This window comes from Platichthys flesus, chromosome 2, assembly GCF_949316205.1.
Source record: "Platichthys flesus chromosome 2, fPlaFle2.1, whole genome shotgun sequence".
Taxonomy (NCBI): Eukaryota; Metazoa; Chordata; class Actinopteri; order Pleuronectiformes; family Pleuronectidae; genus Platichthys; species Platichthys flesus.
The window spans coordinates 27,222,071-27,237,704 of record NC_084946.1 but is presented as its reverse complement, the minus strand read 5'-3'; the positions used below and the strand labels follow the sequence as shown (position 1 = coordinate 27,237,704).

Sequence of the window (15,634 nt, the reverse complement as noted above, 5' to 3'; positions counted from 1 at the left end):
TGATGTGCAGGTTATTTTCCTGTACATGTTTAAATACACAAACATACAGCAAGTATCAGTTGTGTAACAGCCAGCAGCAACTGTACAGGCTTTACAGTAATGAGCACAAACAGCAGCACAAATGTAATTCAGTGCCAAATAACCATGTTCATCTTAATGATGCGGCAGGTTATCATTATATTTGTCTTGTTATTGTCCTGAAGCTGTAACAGTGAATGTGCAGCTGCAGCTTCGTGTTTGTAGACGTAGATTAAATCTTGTATTAAAGGCTCTGAAGGATTAAGCGTTTATTATGTTGTCAAAGATATTTAGTACAAAGTAAACTGGATTGAATGACACAAGCGTACATGTGCATGTACACGTTTAAATAAAGGAATCTGCCAAACAGAGAAAGGAAGATCTAGAGTAAATAATATTAAAATGTTATCCTAGTTTCAATCATAACAAACAAGACGTGTTATTACATCAAATCTCAACAAAAGTAAACATTATTTCCGGTTGTTTGGATTTCTTGAACACAAACACTGAATATAATAATTGTGTTTTACTACAATTTATTTAAAGGAAGTATCTCCGGCTTTAGGATTAGAGTTTATTTTGTTATCATTAACATGTGCCCTGTGTGTGTGTGTGTGTGTGTGTAGCAATCATCCAAACAAATAATTAAATATCCAAACAATAAAAACACGGCTCATTTTCTGAAGACAAATTTTTTATTAAGAAATAAAAAAAAGTTTTACACCTTTGCAAAACCTGTTCAAACACATTTTTTTTCCTTTTCTTTTTTCTAGCTCACGGGTTGGCCTTAGAAATAAAAAATAAAACCTTTCAAACTCTTTTAAAAATGTTTTTCCTTCACCAAGGATTAACAAAAACATTTTCCCCATGTACATTCTCAAAAAGGAAGGGCTGGTATTCGGTATAATGCAGAAGAGACTGAGACCACGCTCAGAATGAGGATGGGGGGAGGGGGGAGGGGGATGGGATGAGCAGGACTCCATTTCCCAGAGGCCTTAGCGCTGGGATTGGCATCGTTCAAGCAAGTAAAAGGAGAAAACGTGATTCAAATATAGTTTTCTCCGAATTTCAAACCAAAGAACAAAGATGATCTTTGCATTAAGGAGGATTTTGTTTCCATATTTCTAATAAAGAACAACTTTAGTGATAAAAGCAGATGTGTGAGCACAAAGCGCACATCTGTATGATTACATGACATGTCAGGAACACACAACCAGACTCCAGCCTCTGCTGATGAGTTGCAAAGCTGAAATCCAGCTGTCGTAGAGTTTCCTGACAAAATTCTCTGGTGGACGAGGTTGAATGTAGAACTTGCATAAAAAGAAAGGACCACATTGGATAAAGTGTAACCTGTGTTTTATTGGATTTACCGCTTTTGCTTTTCCAAAAGCTGCCAAATTTATTCCTCCAAGGTTCCATCCCAAGCGGATTGGAAACGAGAGCCATATAAGGACGTGTTCGGACTCTGCAGACGTCCGATGTGTCTCAGATTATGGAGTCGTGAACTTTGGTGGTGACATGTTTTTGGAAAGCTGCCAGATGTTCAGCAACAAAGCAGTAATGAGATTCAAGCGATGAGTATTAGAGCCGAAAGGGGAAAATACCGGACTTCAAGAATAAAGTTGTAAATTTACAAGAAAGAAATTGTGAAATGTCGCAGGAAAGGGGAATAAATTTACGACTTGGAAAGTCGTAAAGTTTCTCTTTGTGGAGAAATGATTTTGTAGTTTCTCAAGAGGGAGGATGAGCTCTAATTTTCTTTTGAAGCTTATTTCCTGATTGCTTTATTCTTGCAATAATTTTTTGCTTTTTCCTCTTTAAACTAGGACTTTATTCTTGTAAATTTATAACTCCTTGAAATATAACTCAATAAATATTTTAAAAAATTCATTAAACGACTATTCTCATTATTTAAATAGATTAAATGTAATGACTTTAATGTGTGACTTCTTGCCTTTTATTTAACAGCTTTATTCTTAATTCTTCTCGTAATTACCATTTTCTCACTAAATTAAACTTTTGTGTAAATTTACAAATTTGTAGTCGGACATTATGACCTTATTGTCGATATCTCCGATATTTTTCCTTCGAGTGCCTCTAATACTCTGCTTTTCAAACCACGTGGTCGTTGATGGAATAGTGGTTTAGTTCAGTTTCACACTGCAGAGCATTTTGTTTGGATTTAAAAATGGACCCTGAAGACTCAAAACAAATATTTTCTTCAAAGAGTTCACAGGCTTTTATCTTACAAAGGTAAGTGCCACCTTTAGAATAAAAATAAAAAATAAAACAGCAAGAAAAATAAAAGTTTTCTACAAAGTATTGCACATCACAAATTGTAGCTTTTTCTGTTGGTTTGTTTTTGATTGATAGTTCTACAAGTTAGTCGGATGACAGAGGTTCAGATACACTATATTTGGAATAAAAAAGGCAAAACGTGACAGACACACAATCAAAAGTAAAATAAAACAAGAAACTGCTCGATTCAACACACACAAAAAAAAAAAATCAGTACAAATAAAGTCATAAGTAATTCTTTTCTTAACCTTAAAAAATAAATCTTCAGAAACTTTTACATTCACCCGCAGGTGACGTTCACATTTCAACATTCGCGGTAAAAACTTGTGCATCGCTAATGCTTCAATTCTCTTGCAAATTCATTAACTCTGAGAAAACAAGTCAGTTAGCTTAGGTTCATTGGTTTTACGTAGGCTAACTGATGGGAAGTGTAAAAAGGCAGAGGGACATGTACACACTGTAAATATACACAGACAGGCTGAAGAAACCAATACACAACTACTGCATGAGTCACAACTTCTGGTTCATGGTTTCACCAAAGAGAAGAAGGGTCTTAGCACTGGGGGGGGGGAATCGTTTTCAGCTGCAGGTGGAGAAAAGTTGAAACTAATTTGTGTGTCTGTTAATTTAAGTCTCCACAATTTTTAACAAACTTTTTGAGATGCCTGGAAGTCTCCTTGGTCAATGCTTTTGCATGAAGTATTCAAAAGTTCATAAAGTTCAACGTTTTTGCTGGAGGGAGCCGACAGATCTTTAACTTCAGCTACGTGTCAGCAAGTATCTGTAAACATGCAAGTGGATGCTGAAGTGGGGACGGGGGAAAAAGAAGTGATGGGAAATATTTGCAGCTGAAACAAATTGCCACATTTGGAGGTTGTGCTTCGTGGGAAGTTTTCCCAAATCACACAACCTGTGCTAAGAGCCTTCAGGGGAACGGAGAACCAGGTCTGTACAAAAGAATAAAAGCTGTGAGTGTGTATTAAAACGAGAGCTCCGCCGTACAAAGAACAACTCATATAGGAAAACAAGTTTGTCACTGTATGAAAATAGATGTGTGCTGTGGATTTGGTCTCACAAATCCCTTTTAATGATATGAGCTACTTCAGTCTATATGAAGAAATTGAATAAACTTTTTTTTTTTTTTTTAACTAACACTAGATAGATAAAACATGAAAACAGGCCCTGGTCGTACAATCACGTCTGATGTTTGATTCCTGCAATGGGAAAGCGGATGGTGACGTGGTTTAGGGGGGAGAGCGGGTGAAGTTGAGGTGTGTCGACAGTATTCAGATATTTGTACGTCAGTGAGAACCCTGAATAAAAGATGGCAGTGTTTTCTTCTTCTTCTTCTTTTTGGCCTCATCACTCGATATGAAGTCCAAATTATACAAGTAAGGTGCAATTAAAAACTCACTTTGATTCACTCCCACTGTATTTTTGCCTTTGACTCTGGATAGAATAGGCAGTTAAGGTGTGATTTCTTTTTTTGTTTCTTTCCCGTTCTGACTCAACGGCCTTTCGATCTGGATGAAAACATCATTTTCCACTGCTACCGTTAAATTTCAGCTCTTCGTCTCCCACAGTTTGACGTCTAATATATATGTATATATATATTTTGGGGATGCTGGGATAAAGCCCGACAGAAAAGGTCCTGAGTGGATGGTCGCTGGTCACACAAACACATCGTTACACAAGACATATTTAAAATGAAAGCGACAGTTGTTACCGTCGCACTTTGTCTGGTTTTGAGTTGTCAATGGTTCACATTGTCGATAGTATGGCCCCTTTGCTATTGTGAAGAATGTAAATGTAGTTTTTCAATTTTCGTCTTTGTTTAAATAAAGATGATTTCAAAAACAAGATAAAAAAGAGAAATCAGCCAGAACACAGAAGCAGACACTGTTCATGTGTCACAGGGCACATTCCTCTCTCCGGGTCCGGGGACTGACGGAGTTTGGCCGGAGCCGGTTTCAACGGCATCAACTGCTCAGATCAATTTAGTATGTCCAAAAAAATGATATTCACCCAATTTCATCCAAATGGTAAAAAGCACTGTTCACGATTAATTTGATCAACCTTAGAATTGATATACGAACAGTTTGGGCCCCTGGTTTGAATCCCGAGCCCGATGCCGCGCTGTAAACTTGGCAAACGCGGCCAAACTCCATCGGCCAGCGGCTCCGATTGGTCAGCTGCCTCCTCTCACGGTGTCTGGACAGGAGTTTGGCACTCAGACGAGTGGGCAGGCTGACACTGGCTGATCTGCTGGGAGGCGTCACCCAAACCAGTGGCTCAACGCCGCAAGTCGCAGCGTGGGTGACATGTTGGTTCTAAACCACTGGCGCCAGTGGCCGTGTGTCTGGCTGAGTTCATCCAACTTAAATACTGTCACCTTGTATTTACAGAAGAGGAAAAGCTATATAAACCCCCAACAACTACAAACTTACAGATGGAGCCATTGTAGGAGTGCCATTCTTTTTTTGTTGTGTACATTAAATTTTAATTTTAATTAAATTTTAATTTATCCCACGAGAGAAAAAATCCGGTAAAAATCAGTTTACGTTGTTTTAAAACTTCACCACGCGGACTGTACTACAATGGCTGCCACTGTAAATGTATGATTTGTATAATAGCTTAGTATTTTCACCAGATGAAAGAAGTATTCCTTCTCCTATGTAAAACTACAGCAATAATCATCATCAATAGTGAATACCAATAACATTATAGTCTTAATAATAATAAAAAACAAAAAAATCTCTAAACATTGACAGAGGAAAAAACTAATAGTAATGTCACTTCCTCTGTAGAAAACAAAGTAAATCCAATCCAAACTCGTAAGCCAAGATGCCTAGGGCAGTCACTACTGTACTGTAAACTGGTCTAGGACAGAGAAAGATAGATAGAGAGATAGATAGATATAGATAGACTGATTAGCTACTACTGTACAGTACGCCACAGACAACACACTCAAGGGTTCAACCTCCACACTTCAAATCCTTTCAGATACGTCCGTCTTCCTGCAGGAGCGGGTCCACTCCACTCCACCCCCCCACCCCCCCATGCAGCGCAGGCTCAGTGCTCGTTTCTCTTGGACCCATAGTTTACGGCTATGGAAGATGGGGGAGATTTGTGCTAAGGTGCGTTTAAGTACTATGTTCCTGCTTTGATAAGGGGCGTCGGCTATGGCAGTGTCAATTCTATATATATTTTTTTTTTATTAGCTGCACCAGGCAATTATTTTAACGTCTCAATGCCCCAAAGGAACAAGAGCTGCTGGGAAAGGTTGGTTGGAACCAAACCAGCTGGTCTGCGATACCACGACAGGAAGGAGGCAGCGTGAGAGAAGAGTTCGGTGGCGACAGCTTTGGATTTCTGCTCTTCACTTCAGATCCATCATGTTTTTTTGCTGATACAGAAGTTACAGATACCAGACTTTAATTCGAAACAACAATTTGTAGGATTTTGGACATTTACGCAAGTTTGGTTGTGTTTCTGATTTGGTAGAACTTTGCCTTTCGCAGACAAAAAAAGTTTCAACTTCTACAATTTACACCCAAATACCTCCAATAGATAATAAACCTGATATCAGTTGCACCTGCTGCCTGTTCAAAAAGCCGAAAGCTGAACCCAATGGCACCTATGCTCAGTCAGAAAAGCCTGTATTTGTTAATCCATGATAAGTGTAGATAACATTTTTCATATAGTGGCTACAAAAGCCCGTTTTGATTCAACGACTCGATAACCACCTTCTTCCTTCTTTTAGAACAATGGCTTATTTTCTGCAAAAGTAGCTGTTGGACCAAATGGAAATCCACCAGCGTGTCACTGCGCCTTTAAATAAGACAACTGTGGGACGATTCGTGGTCACATGAATATTTAAAATAAAATACAAAAAATAACAAAAAAATAACAAAAAACAGCTGAGTATTTCAGAAATAGATTTGAAATGTGATCGCTGCCCTCTCGATTAAACCACCAACAGCAAACTCCTCCTAAAAGATTTGAAACTGGAACTTTTTTTTTCCTCTAAAAACCCTTATCAGTCCACCAGACAGACAGATAGACAGATAGACAGAGAAGCTAGCTAGCTTTAGAAGCATTTCAGAGGACAGGAGAGGAGAGGAGAGCGATCTCATGGAGAGCCTCCGCCTCATTCCTTTACATCATCGTTTCTACGATGGTGTGGGTGGGGGCCTTCAGCAGGCCCTTGTTCCCATTGGGATCCAGTGGGTAGGTGAGGTCCTTGGGGCCGCGGTGGTCTGCGGGACGGGAGCTGGCGCCGCCGCGAACCGGGGCGGCCACCGCCTTGATTCTCTGCAGGAGGGAAGGAGAGAGGACGGAGGGATGGGAAGGGTAGATTGAAGGAAAGAGGGAAGGAGTGACAAAAGTATTAATGTAGAGACATTGAAGGAAACGAATGAGCAATAGTCCAGAGAATAAAAGAAAAGGGAAGATGGGACAGAGAACATGAAAAAGAACGAGATGTTTTAAAAACTGGTCTTAAAACAAGCAGATATAAGCAAAATAAGTTTAAATGGTGCTTGAATTACACATCTTAAGTTAATATTAAAGTCTGTGGATCCTCCTAACAGTCACTACAAGAATTCTTTTGAGGATTCATTTTGTGGTCACGCCTCTCGAGCGGTATTTCATGACCAGTTCGAGGTAAGATTCAACAAGCTGATTAAGACGAGTGGTGATATTCGGCTCTGGTCGGTCACACACTTTTTACAGCGCACACGCCTGTAATCGGAGAAACACAAACTCGGTGCAGCTTCGAGTTCAGCTGGGGGCCAGTTACTTTTCTCTCGGGCTCAGACGGGATCAGCGGGACTGGAAGAAAACTAAAGTAATCCTCAAGAGACTCTGTGCACGACCCTTCAGGCTCCGATAACACAAGCACCCACCTCAATGAGCGGCCCATCAGATTGAATGATCTTGATGACAACCACCATGGGGATGCAGATCATAGAAGCCAGGGCCAGGGTCCATCCGAGTCCAATGGCCCCGTCAGGATACTCGTAGACCTTGTTATATGTCAATGGCTTGTATTTGACCAAGGAGAAAACAAAGCAGCCCTGAGGAAGAAGAGGAAAAGTTCATTTACAGGAGGTAAACCTCAAACAACTTCATGTTGGTGATTTGTCTCTTTAAGACGAGTGTGAAGAGAGATGAAGAAAGACCGTGATGACACAAGAACAAGTTTCAGGAAGTGGAAAACGTCTTAGAATAAAAAAGAGGAAGAGGTCGGACTCTAGCCATGTGAAAAGCAAAAGAGAAGCTCTTACCATACACAGTGTAGGAGTGATGTAAGACCAGCTCCATTTCATCCATGGGTTTGGTCTGTAGCCAATCATGTCCTCAACCGCATCGTAGAAATTATCAGCGCCTGCGGAGACAGAAACAAAATCTAATTTTCTCGTCTCCTGAGAAAAACTCGCTCAGCAACAGAATGTGCCAGGAAGGTAAATAGCAAAGGCAATATTATGTGAGAGGCACGTTTTAATTTGAAAGTTCTTTAGACAGGATATAGAAGAGTTCTTATTCCAAACTGGCTTTGATTTATCTATTTATTGTCTCTCTCAATTAAAGAGTGTCTAATCGTTTGTTTTGGTGAAATAATCGATCGTAGAATAAGGAGATTCTCTTTGTGACAGTGCAAAAAAAATATATAGTATCGCAATATATACATTCTACGATTCTTCAATAAACTATCGATAATAAAGTTGCTTGATCTGCTTCCTCTTGCTTAGTCGAGGAAAAAAGATGATACCACTTCTGTCCAGCAGATGGCAGTATACAGAGTCTGATGTCTGACGTAATGACATTTCAGAAAAAACGAAGCGAACGCGAGAAAGTAGATAATACTCATTGATACAACCTAAACCTTGAGATCTTAAATCCGAAGTTTGGAATATGATTTACATTTATTTTATTTTTTCTGATGGCACTAGCTTAATGAGCAAGAACAACGATATCTATATATTAAACTGTTTTGTGATGTCCGTTGTTTTCGGTTATAGAAATCATATTGTATAAAGTGTTTGTTAAAGAATCTTCAGCTATTTAACCACAGTCTAGTGATTAAAAATAACATCTTATTTCAAAACGATTAGACTACTCTACACCAGAGTATCGTGATAGCATTGAATCGGTAGAAAGGTTCTCCATCCCCTCAAGTTTACGACCAAGTGAGCGTCACATTCAGGTCAGACATTACAGGAGAATACCTCAGGAGCATCAGGCCCCTGTGCACTACAGGAAATTAAAAAAATAAAAAGGATATTAAAGAGGGAAGTTACTCACCATAAACCCAGGCAACAGCAATACATTCAAAGAATGCCACCCACAGAAGGCACACACCGCTCGCTGCATAGTAATCAAACAGCTGGAAAACATACATGCCACCCTGCACAGAGACAAACACACAGAAGGACACATTTAAAATACTGTTCAGAAAATGTCCCGTCTTGTAAAAATCACACTAAAAACAACTGTGTAGGATCAGAATGCATGTATCTACTGGTGCATGGAGGTGAACTGCAGGAGGCAGGTTGAGCACAAAGCTACAGAAACACACAATTGTCTAAGTATCATGTGAGTATTAAGATATGTGGTGTAGAGACTCAGATATTAAAGGGAAGTGGATATAAACAGGCAGACATATAGAGACACAGATATAAAGAGAAAGATATAAAGAGACAGAGAAACAAAGAGCCCGAGATACAAAGAGATATTTTAAGACAGAACATGACCGGCAGACATGTCGGCATGTGAGAAGACAACTGCTTCTGAGTGTGTGTGTGTGCTCGTGTGTGTGTGTGTGTGTGTCCGGGGTGATAACTGCTTTAACAGTCATGGGAATCCTAAACTTAAACCAGGCCACAGCATCCATAAAAAGATGTTGTCATGGGAACGACAGAGAGGAAGAGAGAGGGAGGGAGAGAGGGGGGGGGGGGGAGAGGGGGAAATAGAATGACAGAGAGAAGGTTATACGTTGTGTGAGAAGAGGAATGAAGGCTGGGAGGGCGGTGGCGGTTTGAGAGGCCGGAGGAGGAGAGTGACGAGGTGGAGGATGGAAGGTGCATGTGAGATTAGAGACACACAATGAATTACCACAAATTCATTTTTTTTTTAAATCATCATAAATTATTTGAGTGTTTCCCGTCTTGATGTTGTTATTCGCCAGGACGAGCCTGCAGCACCGGGGGCTGATGGACATTTCACATTTCAGTTCCTGGACAGATGTTTAAGAAGAGGAACCGACAGTCACAGTAACTGTGTCCAAACAAAGAGCAGCTCGTCTTCACTGCTTCTGTACGAGTCTCTTTGTTTCAATGTGCCAGCTGCTAAACTTTCATTCCAGTCCGTCTCACACCAGACTCTCCAGACGCTCCAGTGGCGAATGTTTAAATCATGACTTGACGTTATATATAAAAACACATCCAGATAGAGATGAAGGGATATCTGCAGAATGTACAATGCTAACCAGCCAGCAGCTTGATCTCCTCACACACACACACACACACACACACACACACAGAGAGAGAGAGAAGAGCGCCAAAGAGATTCACAGCTGAGGAGGTTACACTTTTCATTTCATCTTGTGATGGGCATGAAAACCACAAATTTGTTGCCTCCTTTGTGTGTGAAATAGGAATTTTGACAGTTGGCCGGTTCTTCATTTTCATAACTTATTCATCATTTCCAGATGAATACACGGCACGCAGAGGGTGGAACAAATCCGCATTTTTCAAAATGCTCCAAGCGCAGTGCAGGTAAGGTGACGGCTTATTAGCTCAGACAAATGCACTGTGGTTTCATGAAGCTCCGTCGGACACAGAGATCGAACCGGATCTTTGGTTCATGCAATCCTCATCTTCTCCCCCCCAGCTAAACCCAGAAATACAAATATTGCAGAAACGCTAGAAAATCCAGTTTTATTTGTTTTGGCTTTTTTTCTTAGAGTTCTTCTTCTTGCAGACTTTGCGATGACTTCTTATATCATGAAACTCTCGGGCCTAACAGAAGAAACAGAGCATCACTGTGTCGACAGAGCAGATCTGCACAGTATCAGGTCCCGGAGAGATTATGACGACCACACTAGGTTTGAGAGGTCGTGATGGAAAGAGTCTGCTGCTACAGAGCAGGTTCTGTCAGGATGATGCATCACAATAACACGTCTGTATTATTCAAGAGAGGATAAATGTCACTGAGTCACAAAGGAGGAGAGAAAAGACAAAACAGTCAAGAAAAAGGTATGAGGAGTAAAACGAGTCCAGAGAGGAGAAGAGGAGAAGAGCTCAGGACAGACGAGGAAGAGGAGTTCGGGCCGAAGAGGGGAGGTGGGACAGGAACAGCAGGATGGGAACGATGGGAATAAAGAACGATGGGAAAATCATCGGAAAACAGACAAGAATAGAAGGAGGAAGACTTGGAAAAGCTAAGTCAGGTCTGGAGAATCTATTAATACTGGAGGAGGGAAGGGAAGTTCTCATGACTTGACAGTATAAATAGCCGACTGTCATCTCCCCGGGGACGAACACTAATAACCGCCTGAACACTGGAGCTACTGGTGAACAGAGCTTTGGGCCGGAGCCGATAAATGAGGTCAGCAGCCACAATATGTACGTGCAATTAACAGAGGCTACTGTGCACGTGCTGGATACAAGCAGGTTAAACTCACAGGTAACAGTCTACAGAGCATTCACAACAGCTCACCTTGGTAACCATGGTCAGTCCAAGCAGGTAGCTGATGCTGCAGATGATAGCGATGAAGATCTCTCTGCGGTAACCCTTCCTTAGGAAGGACGGATACAGATCCACCAGTGATGTGATCTGCCCTTCCACCTCCACAAACTGCAGGGACAACACAGGCGGCGTCAGATCAACAACAACAAAATGACAATCGATGATTAATGTTCATATCTTCATAAGTATTGGAATTTGACTTCTATTTCTGTTTTGCTGGAGAAACCTACATGTGAGTTTAATTAAAGAATCTTCAGTCACAGTGGTTACTTCCACCAGGAGGTTATGTTTTCACCCTCGTCTATTGGTTTATTTGTTTTTATAGTTGGATTAGATGAAAACTACTGAATGGATAAACATGAAAGTCGGTTTTAGTGCAGAACCAGGATCTTATTCTCTGTTCTTTAACATAAGAAGTTAGGTGGGTTGTTTCTAATTTTTTTAAATCATGATTTTCACAGGGTGTAATGCATGGATCATGTGAGAATGAGCAATAAAATATGACTCAACTGAGAGGCAATGCAGTTAATTCTGTCAACTGATCCCCCCCCCCCCCCCCCCCCCCCCTCCCTCTTTTCAGGATGTGTGTGCATGTCCCTTTCGACCGCAGCCACGTGAGGGTCAGTGTGACACGTGTGTGAATTCTTACAATGTTTAGCGTGTGCAATTCGTTCCAGATCAAAATGAAAATACGGACCTGGTGAATTTAAATATGGTTTTATGAGACTTAGTGCTGTAATAGTTTCGAATGAATTCTGTTTTTAATCCACGTTAAATAATTTGTTTCGTCTGTGGCTGCTCGGCTTCCTCGCACACATTCCTACGTCTACAACCGGCCAATAAGCCGCTGAGAGTCTTGCTAAAGGGCGCCTCAACAGTCAGAGCTTTTTATCACCACATCTTTAACATTTCAACAGCCGGGACTTCTCTGCTCACCTGACTGTCGAGCCCAAGCAGCAGCAGCATGACGAAGAAGAGCACTGCCCAGACTGTAGGGAAAGGCATCATGGTTACAGCCTTGGGGTAGGCGATGAAGGCCAGGCCTGGACCTGCAGAGGGGAGGGGGAGGGGAGGGGGGCGGGGGTGAGAGCAGAGAGAGGGGCATGGGGGGAGGCGACATTAGTATCATGTGATGAGCTCATCTGATCTGCATCCATGTCCGAAGAAAAGCCCCAAACACATGGCGACGCAGAACCAGATATGAATGCACATGATGGCAAACCTACAAACTTCATATAGATGTTTGTGTTTATGTGTCTTTCTGCACGTGTTGTGTGTGTGTTGTGTGTTAATATCAAACTAGGTGTCGTTACTTCAAGTGTATCTGATCTGACTCATCTTTACTTACCCCTCACCTCCTCTGGAACAAGCTACTTATGACATTAATGACGTTTTGTATTAACACATGACGTCATTTCACATTAAAAACATGGAACATCATAATAAAAGGAGAACAGATCAATAACAGGAATACATCAACAATAACAAACATGTCGAGTATAATCTGTAATGTCATTTTTTTGTGAGTATAGTTAAGCCATCAGAAATTCGTAAAGCAACCTATATATTGAATATGTTGGGTGGCATTAAGTTACCAAAAACAATACAAATAAAAATAACAAAAAGAGCGTAAACCTCTGGAAACAATTCAGCAATTACGTGAAAAGTGTAACCTGATGAAGAACCGCACGAGTCACTTCTCCAGGCAGCTGAGAGCCTTTCACACGGAGACCATCATCTGCTTAGAGAAGCTGATTCAAGTGCTTCTTTCTTAGTTTCTCACTCATTAGTGTGTAAGTGTGTCAACTCTTACGTCACTCAAGTCATTTTACATTCCTGGCTGAATAAAGCATGTTCCTCTCTCTGATGAATGCAAAATGACTGATACAAAACAGCAGCAAATGCAGTCTGTGATGTGGGAATAAAGAGCAAAACCTTTTTGCTTCTTTTTTTTTCGAGGGTCTAATTTGATGTTCAACCAACAAGTCAAGAAACGAGGAAGAAGCCGGAACAGCAAAACAGAATTGCAGCTGATAGCAAGATATGCAAATGTGTTCCGTTTTTTTGTTTTTTTGTCGTGAGTATGACAGGGCATCCAACCAAACACCGCGATGACTCCGGAAAAAAGAACTTCCAACCTCCAACTGCACAAGAGGCAAGGTAATCCAAGAGTATAACTCGTGGGACAGGATCCACATCTGTTTGATAATTCAGTATTCCACTCTACTAAACAAAGGGTTCTAAAACTTTGTTCGTCTTTCTTTTCTTTTAAGTACATTCTGGAGTTAACCGTGTGCACAGACACTCTATCCTCTGTGTATTCAGTCATATTCTCTCCTGCACACAGATGCATCAGAATCAAGCAGTCGCGGTTAAGGCTGACTTGCCTGTGATGTTCCTCTGATATCTTGCCAACCTGACGGCCTGAGTATGAACACTTATGGTGTTTCTGCAGGAGTTTAATCAACCTGCTGTTCTTTGACTCAGATACATTTTCTAAATTACTGGATTCTATGTTGCCCGTGAGTCAGGGATGTAAGACACATCTGCTCCAACTCAAAAATCAACCATAAACTTCACAATGTTGATATTGGACAATTCCAAAAACCCAACCAGACTGATTGACCTTGGGACATTAGATGAAGCCTGGGTTTCTTAAAAGTACTTGAAACTGAAATTATCTTCATTTTGTCGTTAGCATAACATGCTAGATCCAAGCTCTCAATTTGTGTCCAACCAGATGCTAAATATCTTCAGCAAGTAAAGGAGGAATGCATCACAGAAAACAGTAAAAATAAGTTTCCATTTAGTATCGGATGCTATTTATACTTTGTTTGAGCGTGACTGGTATTTCTTAAGAATAAAGATTTCTAAAGAAAATCCTGTTTTCATCTGTTTAGGGATCTGAAAAACAAGCGTGAATAACTTTGGGAAAAGTCCAAAGTAAACAAAGTTGCACTGTTATTAGGCTTCAGCAATTCTGTACATTGTGTATATATATATACTGTAGATCTATGGAAGAGATGATGGCACTAAGAACCACATCTCACTCTCCATGTTCCAATCAATACAAAAATAGAGGCGCTGGAGGACAGTCTTTTCTTCCTTAGGCAAAGTGTTGTGTAGCTCATATTTCCAGTGTGTCTTTGTGATTGAGGTGTGGCATTTATTGGCTGTGGACCCTCACACACATTGCAAGCTTGGCAGAAACTACTAACACCATTTGCCAATATGTCACTGAAATAGATAAGTTACAACAATGGTCATGGCAGTTTGTCACGTGTGTAGACAAGGAACATCTCGAAAAAAAAAAAAAACTCTAGCACACTGGCACAAGAGGTACTGTATATTAAGCCCTAGTCCATCGAACTACCTCAACTGGGTGCGGTGATACTGGTTTCCTCCCATTCTGCGTTTGTCAAGGAGTGTTTGATTGCGGAAACTTCCATATTCAGATGCCGTCATTTGTAATTAAATCAGGGAATCCTTTTTGATTCCAAATTACAATTGAATTTGGAATTAAACGTATTGGCTAGTTCTCTTTTGGGTTTTCGTTGCTGTTTTTTTCTTTATATTCACTGTTGTTTAATTTGTTAACCAGGAAGCAGCGCCCACCATCACTGCCGCCTTTACAGAACCCTCGTACCTGACTCTGCCACCTCAGCAATGTCCACCCCTTGCTCTTGTGCCATGAAGCCCAGGACGGAAAATATTGCGAAGCCAGACACAAAACTGGTACCACTGTTGAGGGCTCCCAGCAGCAAACAGTCCCTATGTCACACATATGTCATGAGGAGGATTTGTTAATGAACACACAAGGATCCCCTCTCTCCCCTACAGCTAACCCCCTCACTGAAACTAGCACCTCACCTGTAGCAGTTGTATTTGTACTTGTTGTAGCTCCCCAAGGAAGTCATGGCGCCCAGACAGATGGCGTAGGAAAAGAAGATCTGGGTGCCAGCGTCAATCCACACCTGCAAAACGGGAAGAGAGGGCGGGGGGGGGGAGAGGCTGAGGCCACTTGATGAGGGGGGAACCCAGGACCACGATCGATGTGTAGAGGAGCTCCAACGACACAACTGAACACACGCTAACTGGAGCTAATCAGTAGCCTATGCAAATCGCTAAAACTGCCTGCGTAGCAATGTCTGGTCAGAACTGATGTCACTTAAGATGAGCCAGGGCACCAACCTCTGGGTCCTTCAGGCGAGCCAGGTCCGGGTACAGGTAGAACTTGATGCCCGCTGAAGCACCTGGCAGTGTCACGCCGCGGATCAACAGCACGATGAGCATGATGAACGGGAAGGTGGCGGTGATGTAGACCACCTGAGGGAGGGCACAGAAACAGCAAAGCAAGGTCACGGTGGGAAAACACTCAGCAGCCTCTTGTTAGTATTCTGGAGGAGGCCTGTTCATGGAGCTCGAGTGTCTGCTCTGCCTCCTCCAATGACAAGGATGTTAATTTGTTATTCGGCCCCTGAGATCACATCTTTGGTTTCATTACACAGAATTATGCCTGATAAATCTTTGAATTTATTTCTCGATTGTGACAGGAGCAGACCGCTGG

At 41.4% G+C, this 15,634-nt stretch overlaps 1 protein-coding gene across 1 annotated transcript in view; it reads right to left on the bottom strand.

The window, feature by feature from the left end:
• Positions 1-694: 694 nt before the first annotated feature.
• LOC133972119 (sodium- and chloride-dependent taurine transporter-like) overlaps positions 695-15,634 on the bottom strand; it is a 33,329-nt gene continuing 18,389 nt past the window's right edge. The window contains exons 7-15 of the mRNA XM_062409360.1: positions 15,259-15,393; positions 14,938-15,041; positions 14,714-14,838; positions 12,004-12,116; positions 11,038-11,175; positions 8,623-8,725; positions 7,605-7,705; positions 7,224-7,394; positions 695-6,630 (exon numbers count right to left, since the gene is read on the bottom strand). Coding sequence (XP_062265344.1) covers positions 6,475-6,630; positions 7,224-7,394; positions 7,605-7,705; positions 8,623-8,725; positions 11,038-11,175; positions 12,004-12,116; positions 14,714-14,838; positions 14,938-15,041; positions 15,259-15,393 — 1,146 coding nt within the window. The 3' untranslated portion in view covers positions 695-6,474. The remainder of the gene's footprint in view (positions 6,631-7,223; positions 7,395-7,604; positions 7,706-8,622; positions 8,726-11,037; positions 11,176-12,003; positions 12,117-14,713; positions 14,839-14,937; positions 15,042-15,258; positions 15,394-15,634) is intronic.